This window comes from Chinchilla lanigera, unplaced genomic scaffold, assembly GCF_000276665.1.
Source record: "Chinchilla lanigera isolate Chin_1 unplaced genomic scaffold, ChiLan1.0 scaffold00044, whole genome shotgun sequence".
NCBI classification, from domain to species: Eukaryota; Metazoa; Chordata; class Mammalia; order Rodentia; family Chinchillidae; genus Chinchilla; species Chinchilla lanigera.
The window spans coordinates 13,521,676-13,530,689 of NW_004955445.1; the positions used below are offsets into that span (position 1 = coordinate 13,521,676).

At 47.5% G+C, this 9,014-nt stretch overlaps 1 protein-coding gene across 1 annotated transcript in view; it reads right to left on the minus strand.

Moving 5' to 3' along the window:
• Mybl2 (v-myb avian myeloblastosis viral oncogene homolog-like 2) overlaps window positions 1–9,014 on the minus strand; it is a 33,771-nt gene extending 24,757 nt beyond the window's left edge. Inside the window, exons 1-5 of the mRNA XM_005392496.2 lie at window positions 8,998–9,014; window positions 8,482–8,585; window positions 6,160–6,253; window positions 1,263–1,334; window positions 324–416 (exon numbers count right to left, since the gene is read on the minus strand). Coding sequence (XP_005392553.1) covers window positions 324–416; window positions 1,263–1,334; window positions 6,160–6,253; window positions 8,482–8,519 — 297 coding nt within the window. The 5' untranslated portion in view covers window positions 8,520–8,585; window positions 8,998–9,014. The remainder of the gene's footprint in view (window positions 1–323; window positions 417–1,262; window positions 1,335–6,159; window positions 6,254–8,481; window positions 8,586–8,997) is intronic.

A 9,014-nucleotide genomic window follows, 5' to 3' on the forward strand; every position in this document is an offset into this window, starting at 1 on the left:
CAAGGCCAGCCTGAACTGGTGAGACCCTATCTCAAAAAGGCAAAAGACAAACAGGGTGAGTAGCAGCTGAGCTAGCCTGTTAGGTACTGCACTCCGGGTGGTAGACACTATTCACATTTTCCCTTTATGGATCAGAAAGAGAACAGCCCTCAGAGTGCAGATGAGAATCAGGGAACCCTGGAAACAGATTCAAGGCTAGACCCAGGTGCGGTTATTAGGCTGTTACACAAAGCACTCAGCTCAGCAAGAAGGACAGCCTCTCCATGCCTGACCCCATGGAGGGGGAGGCCGCCATGCATGTTACAGCCGCCATCTGCAGTTACCTTCTGGTCTTCCTCTTTGGTCCATGGACCCTTGACAAGGTCTGGATTCAAAACCCTCAGCCACCGGTACTGGCATTGCTGGTCTGTGCGGTTCTGGGAATAAAACAGGAAACCTTCTGGGACCACAAGACTGTGCTCTGGTTGAGCATTGGGCTTGGCGGCCTGGTGCCAAGCACGCCTTAGGTGGGCACGGCCTCTCCCAAGCACCCACAACACCTGATACCAGACTATGGATGAGTTCATTTACTACGAAGGACAAACTCAGGCCCTGGTGGAAAGTCACCTCTACCACCCAATCACAGAGGGCCACCATCTTGAACTCTACAAAGCCCCCTGGGGCATGTCAGGGATCCCTGCTTTCTTCTGGGAGAGCATTTTTCTTCCGTGAAGGGTTCAGATTACGTGAAGGACAGAGATGAGGAAAGAAAGTAGAGAGCTGGTGATTCAGAGAACCAGATGGTAGCTCCTCAACACTCCCCACTCCCAGACACCTGCAGTCTAGGGGTAAGGGGCGCCAGTGGGGACAACCCACCCTCAGGACACTCTAAATGCTCAGATGTGATGACCAGACCTGCAGAGTCCTCACCAGGAAGCCTGCTTTAAGTATCGCTTTCCCCTTAGTTTCAGTCTCACTGTCAAGAAACTGAGTACTGTACCTATTCCCTCCTGACTCACAGGAAGAAATGCAAATGTGTCAATGATCACACTCAGACACAAGTGTCTCTGGGCCTTAGGCCACCAGGCATGCTGTGTAAAGATGCTTCTGACAGAGTGCCTCAAATTCCAGTTTTGGAAGAAAGGTCCTACAGTGGTCTTTTTGTTCTAGGGGAGCTGGTAAGGAATTCCCTTTTCTTCCTCAGCAGAACGTCTGTCCCAGGAACAGACTGGTCACCCAGACCCTGGTCCCTGGGGGAGAAGCCACAGAGGGGCCATACTCACAGGAAAATGGCTGGCCAGGAACTTCCAGTCTTGCTGTCCAAACTGCTTCACCAAGGCCCTCAGTTGCTCGTCCTGCCAACGCCAGAAAGACAGAGGACTCGGCTCATGTGTGCAGGGAGCCTCAGAGCTACCCTCAACAGAGCCTTGTTCACCCATTCTGTCATGAAGGAAGCACCTACTACGTGCCAGGTGATAGTCACAGAAGCTGGCAGCAACATACCTGCCCAGCATTCATACGGCTTATACTAGGGAAAGAGGCAGTTGCTCATCCAATGCTCCTATAAACAGAAGTAAAGCCACTCCACGCCTAGGGATATGCTGATTGCTTATTTAAGGGACAGGTGCAAAAGAAATGCAGTAGAGCCAGAATGCAGGGAGAGGGAGAGAAGAGGAAGGATGATTTTGGAGACAGCGGGGTTAGACCATGGGTAGGATTGATTCAGGACTCTCCACCAAGCCACTGACACATCTGGCAGTTAGCTAAGGTGCAGTGTGCTTGTAAGAAGCACCCTTCAGCTGCTGCAGCATGGGAAGAGTCAGAAGAAAATACAACCTATCCAAAGTCTCCTGAAAATGAACCAGTGATTCACATAACATGAATCTCAGTGTCACCAGGAGCGAAAAAGGTCACACATAAGAAGGTGTGCGCTGAGGCGGGGTCCATGCATCCTTACGAAAGTGGTAACACTGCAGGAACACTTCCAGAGGAAGAAGCAGAACACAGTGGTGGCTCAAATAGCCAAGGAAATTTGTTTGGAGAATGTCTCAGGCAATTCCACATCCTTGGGCTCCACGACACTTTGCGCACAGACGGAGAGTTGCACGAGATTGAATGGTAAAGGCAACAGCACTGTAGAGACCTCCAAACGCTCCTCAAAGGTTTGTACTAACCACGGTAAAAACCTTAAAAGTGATTGTTTTGAAATTTAACATACTACACGGCCTACAGGCAAAAACTATGGTATTATGCACACAATGAAATATTAGTCTTTGCCAAGATGGGTGACACTGAAAACAGTACGCCAAGCGAAGCGAGCTGGCCCTGAAGGACAAATGAGCTCAGCGCCACAGTGCCTGCCTGGCAAGCAAGCACAAGGTCGTGAGTTCAATTCCTGGTACCAGAAAAAAAAATTTTTTTAAATAAAAATAAAAGCAAAAAAAAAGTTTGAAAAAAAGGACAAATGAGTGCCTGCGAGGCCAGGGAACGTTTTCTGGAGGAAGTGGCTTTTGAGCTCAAGATGAGGATTTGGAAATTCAGCATCCAGGGAGGCCAACCTGCAGTCTCTGGGTGAGCCAGAGTGGCTGGAGGTGGAGGAAAGCGAGCAGGGGAGTGCAGTTTGGCGGAGAGAAGGGCCCAGGAAAGGAAAAGCGGGTGATGTGGACAGAAAGACCAATGGGAAGCGACTCTCTCAGATGAAGCAGTTACAGGGCAGAAACAGAAAGTACAAATGCGGCTGCCAAGGCTTGGCAAGAAGAAATGAGGGAATGAGCACTTAATGGTGATAGTGTCGATTCCCAAAGGTGAAAAAATCTAGAGGTTTATTGTGCAACAGCGGTCAAACACTTAACGCTACTGAACTATACACCTGAAAAGGCTAAGTGGAGCTGGGCATGGTGGCGCACGCCTGTAATCCCAGCACTCAAGAGGCTGAGGCAGGAGGATTGTTGTGAGTTCAAGACCAGCCTGGGCTACAAAGTGAGCTGAAGGCCAGCCTGAACTGCATAGCAAGACCCTGTCTCAAAAAGACAAAAAAAAAGAAAGAAAGAAAGAAAAGGCTAAGCGGGTCCATTCAATGTGACGTGTTCTGGCCGCACTCTCTCTAGTCCCTCTGCACAGGTCTCTCCACCTGAAAGCTCTTCTCCATCCCTCACACCAGAGGGGCTTCCCTGAAGCCAGGTTCCGTTCTGTCCCTCCCAGCCTTTACCAACCTCCCATGTCCAGCACCTCCAAAAATGGTAACAAAAATTTTTAAAACAATAAAGAGATAGAGCTGGGCACGGTGGCACATGCCTGTAATCCCAGCACTCCACCAGGCTTGAGGCAAGAAGATGATAACTTTGAGTCCAGCCTGGATATTTAGTGACTAAGCAAGACCTTGTCTCAGAATTTTAAAAGAGCTGGGCTTGAAGATATAGCTCAGCGGCACAGTGCCTGCCTAGCAAGCATAAAGTCCCGAGTTCAATTCCCGGTACAAAAATAAAAAATAAAAAAATAAAAAGAGCTGGGGAGCTGGGGATATAGCTCAGTGGCACAAGCACCTGCATAGCAAGTGCAAGGTCCTCAGTTCAATTCCCGATACCAAAAAAAAAAAAGAACTGGCAATAGCCCAGCATGGTAGCACACTCGTGTAATCGCAGCACTTGGGAGGCTGAGGCAGGAGAACTGCCGAGAGTTAAAGGCCAGACTTAACTGTATAGTGAAACCATGTCTCAAAAAGAAAAAAACAAGGGGCTGGGGATTTAGCTCAGTGGCAAAGCGCCTGCCTGGCAAGCGCAAGGTCGTGAGTTCTGTTCCCGGTACCGGGAAAAAAAAAAAAAAATGAGATCTCACTCTGTTGCTTAAATTAGCCTTGAATTCTCAGTCTCAAGTAGCTAGAACTACAAGCATACTCTACTGCAACCAGCTCAAACAGCAAGCTTTAAATGAAGAAAATAACAGACTAAGCTGGGTGTCACACCTATAATCCCAGCACTTGGGAGGCTGAGGCAGGAGGATCATTGTGAGTTCAAGACCAGCAAGGCCAGCCTGAAGTGCATATCCACAGCCTGTCTCAAAAAGACAAAAAAAAAAGAAAAGAAAAAGGAAGTAACAGACTAAAACTAAACACATCAAGGAAAAAGAGGTGGAATAAAAATATAATGCCAGTAGGAGTCTCAAATGAAAATCCAATTAAAGAAAAGGTCTGGCTGGGGGTGTAGCTCACTGGTAGAGTATGTGGTCAGCATGTATGAGGTCCTGGGTCTAATGTATAACACAAAAAAAAGAGGAAGGAAAGAAAAGAGATGAAGGGAACAGAATTTCTATAAAATGATAACCCATTCCATGACCATACCTAAGAATCTTCCTAAGCAAAATGAAAATACATATTCACAAAAACTACTAGGCATGGGGTGTGGCAGTGCATGCCTGGAATCCCAGCACTGGGGAGCCTGAGGGTGGGAGGGTCATCGTAAATTCCAGGCCAGCCTGGGCTACACAGTGAGTCTAAGGCCAGCCTAAACTCTATAGGGAGACCCTGTTTCAAAAAAATAAAAAGCATAAAAACAAACAAACAGAAACATATATATATAAAAAATCAATATAAAATAAGGGCTGGGAGTTATAGATCAGTTCAAAGACTCTTGAGTTCAATCCCCAGTACCGCAGGAAAAATTAATTTTTAAAAAGAGCCAGGGGAAAAAGTAAGGGCTAGCGATATAGCTCTATACTCTTTAGGCTTAATCCCCAGTACTGCAAAAATAAATAAATAAATAAAACAATATGTAGCTAGCAAAAAACCAAGTCAGAGCTTGATGTCACTAGATTCAACCATTTTTTCAAAAAAGGAAGAGGGGCCAAGCATGACGGCACACACCTGTAATCCCGACACTTGGGAGGCTGAAACAGGAGGATTGCTGTGAGTTTGAGGACAGCCTGGGCTACATAGTGAATTTAAGGCCAGCCTGAATTACATAGCAAGACCCTGTCTCAAAAAATAAAATGAAGAGGGGGTTGCAGATTTGTCTGAACCTCCTAGCAGTCTAAGAATGCTCAGGTTCAAATGTTCCCACCAAAACTCACATGGAAATTTAATCCCCATTGTGAGGTATTAACAGCTGTGACCAGCCAGGTATACTGGCTCGGAACGGTAACTCCAGCATTCGGGAAGCTGAGGCTGGAGGATGGAGAGCTTCAAGGCCAGACTAGGCTACACAGCAAGTCTCAAAAGCCAAAACCTAATCCCAGCACTCTGGGTGGCACAGATAGGAGGATTATAAATTCAACCCCAGCCTGAGCAACTCAATGAGACCCTCTCACATTAAAAAAGGCCTGGGGATGTAGCTCAGTGCAAAGGCACTAGGTTCATTCCCCAGTACTGCCCCCCACCCAAAGTCTAACCAAATGGAATCTTGAAGTGATTAGGCCACGAGGGCTCTGCTTTTGTAAGTGGATTAGTCCATGCACGGATTCAGGGGCTGGTTTCTTAAGAATGGGTCTGTCCTTAAAGCCGCTGTAGATGTCTCTCACTCATGCCCCTCTCACTATGTGTTATCCTATGCTGCCTCAGAACATCCAGAGTCCCCACCAGCAAGAAGACCTTGATTATCCGCAGCCCCCCACCTCAAACTTGAACATCTGAGCCTCCGGAACAGTGAGTTGAATAAACTTTTTTTTTTTTTCGGACTTCTGAGACAGAGTCCTGCTATACATTTCAGGCTGGCCTTGAGCTCACTTTGTAGCCCCCGGCTGGCCTCAAACTCACAACAATCCTCCTGTCTCAACCTTCTGAGTGCTGGGATTACAGGTATGCACCACACCAGCTCTAAACTTTATTCTTCATAAATTTCCTAGTCTTTGGTATTAGGTTATAAGAGCAGCAAACAGACTAAGATGAAAAGCAAAAAGCATAATCAACATCCAAGCTGCAGAATATGTCCACCACTCAGGAACACAGCAGCTACTGCTGACACACCCCCTCCCCACCCTGTCCGCAGGCCTCTGAGTCCCTCTGAGGGAAGGGGACCTGAGAAGAGGTTAGGCGGAGAAGCAGAAGACCCATCTGTCTTTCACTGGCTGTTCCTCTTTGCCCTGGCAGTGAGGACATCAGGCGGACACCCCCAGCTCAGCTCTCTGGCCAGCTCTCAGCTCCCATCAGCCCTCTCTTCCCCAGTCTGAAGGTGCTGCTGTGCCACTCACCTCCTCGTGCGTCCATTTGACCTTACACTTGCTGTCCCTCTGCTCCAGCACTTCTGAGTCGGTGTCCTGGTAGTGCAGCTCATCCAGCTCCTCGCTGTAAGAGAGTGAGTTAAAAGGTCAAGGACAGGAGCCAGGGGTATAGCTCAGTGGAACTGTGCCTGCCTGGCAAGCAGGAGGTCCCGAGTTCGATTCCCAGTACCAAAAAAAAAAAAGGTCAAGGACAGTGTATCCACGTCATGGGAGAACAGCAGGTGGCCACTGACCAGCCAACTCTAAGGCTAAAGGTTTGGCAGGGGAAGGCTTTTCCTTTCTCTGCTCTAAAAAAAGTAGGTAGGCCAGATGTCGTGGCACTTACCTGTAATCTCAGCACTTGGGAGACTGAACTACAAAGGAGAGCATGAACTACAAAGCAAGACCCACAACTCAAAAAAACAAAAACCACAAACAAACTAGGTTCACAGCCAGGGATACCGGTACACGCCTGTAATCCCAGCAGGCTGAGGCAGGAGGATGGGAGAGTTTGAGACCAGCCTGGGCTGCACAGTGAGTTCAAGGCCAGACTGGACTATACAGTAAGACCCTATTCCCCTTCCAAAAAATATATACACTTCTGCCCTTCTCTTTTTAAATCTTTTAATGAAATACTTACTGCTATATGATATTTTTACTTTCTTCTTTACTCTTATCTTTATTTTCAGGAATATTCTAATGATTTCAAAAGCTAGGGGTATAACATAGTGGTTGTCTAGCACATGCAATGCCAAAAAAAAAAAAATTAGATCTCACCAAGAATATGATATTCAAAATCAGACCCTACTTAATATTTTCTTCTCAATAACAAACTCACATTTGCATTGGATATTTTCAACATAGTATATGCAATCATCAACCACCAGAATTTCAAGAAATATTATTCAGTGAAAACATTTCAAATACATTCTCTTAGTAACTATGTCCAATTCTGCATATCCCACTTCAAGCCATGGGTACACATGGGCACAGTTAATGGAAAGAAAAAAAAATCATGGCACAGGTGTCTGAATTCTGAAGGTTTTTACTTTCTAACAGGTAATTTTCCAAGACGCTCCTACTTATCCAGTTTAATGGCCACCAAAATGAAAATCACACTATGTACCTCCAAGGACGTCGAGTGTTCATTCACAGAAGGGTGGTAACCTTCCCCCAACTCCACACAGCAGGACCTGCATTTGGCCACCTCGGGTCAGGTATGGTCCTAGGTCAGGCATTTATAAACTAAGGAAAGCCTACAGACTTCCAAATAAGCAAGATAAGCACAGGCCTTGTGCCCAAGAGGGCTTCCCCTGATGTCTGCACACTTTCCCCAGAACTCGGCAGTACTTCCTAGCCACTCCAACACCCACAGCACACTGGAAAAAACCCTTCTCTCCCACGCCCTGCACCGCAACTGCCTCTCCTGACATGGTCCACAAAGGTCAGCTCCACCTCCACAATCCTGGAGTTTGACACTGAAAGGCTTTAAAAATGTTTGCCCAGGGTAGGACTGGACACAAGAATGAATGAACAAACTCGCAAAAGCTACCGCATTCTAGTCAATAAGAAATGCCAATTAAAGTGAATTTTTAAAGTCTCTAAACCCAGCAATACATCAGTCACAAAAGGACCTGGAATTCAGTCTTGTCCTGTCATTCCAGACCCCTATTCATAGGTCTTCCACCATAATAAAGCATGAGGGAAAAAAAATTGACAAGCTACCAAAAAAAACCACAGGCTTTAAAATCGTCCCCAGACTCCTCAATGACAGGAACCATGACTGCTTCTCCAGCACCCAGCATGGGCCCCCTTCTATCACATGTTCACCAAGTGTCCCTTCCAGGAGAAAAGGTATCTGTGGACATTCTCTGTGACCCAATACTGCGTAATGGGGAGAGCATCTCAGAACAGCTGGGGGAACTGAGATGACAACCTTGTCATCCACAGGGTGTTGCCACCCACTTCCCACTCATTCTCACTGTCCCCATTTAACAGAATTAAGGGACACAGAGGTCATACCATTTGACAAGTCCACAGGTAGGATCTGAATTTCTTTCACCGCACACCTTTGAGTCTTCACATTTGAAATGCTAGATTTTTTTTTGTCTTTTTGAGACAGGGTCTCACTCTGCAGTTCAGGCCAGCCTTGAGCTCACTTTGTAGCCCAAGCTGGTCTCAAACTCGCAACGATCCGCCTGCCTCAGCCTCCAGCGTGCTGGGATTCCAGGCACGCACCACCACGCCTGGCTGAAATGCCAGCTTTAAAAGCTGGTCAGTTCCTGGTGACGACCACATCTTGGTGCAACATACCCTTTCTCTTTTCCTTGGATGTGCTGGTTCTGCTCCATGGCCTCATGAATCAGAGGCTGAGTGGAAAGTGGGGCACCGGGGTACAAAGGAGTATCAGAAGTGGCCTAGGAGGAAATGAAGCATGCGGGAGTGCAGGGGTACAGAGTCCCTTCCTCACTTAAGAGCGGGCTCCTCCACGGAGGCCAAGGAAAGAAGTGGCAGAGGACTTGGAAACGGCCTAGGGACAGTCACTCCCAGAGAAACACTTCCTGAAAACTCCTCCTGAGGCACTGGGACCTGAGGAATACAGTCCCTGTGTGCCAGAGTTGGGGACTACTATCTAAGGGCCAGAAGCCTGGTGGCCATCTGCACCCTCAGACTGACCACTAGCACTAACAGCTCTGGATGGGCCTACGGTTAGCAAGAGGGAACAGGGCAGGACCTCATGGTTCCCTCCAAACAGGCTGCAAAAAACCCAAAGCCCAGGGCCCAGGCACACAGGTATAAGCAAGGGCCCAGGCTGACCCAGCCACTTACTCTCTGGGGAATCAATA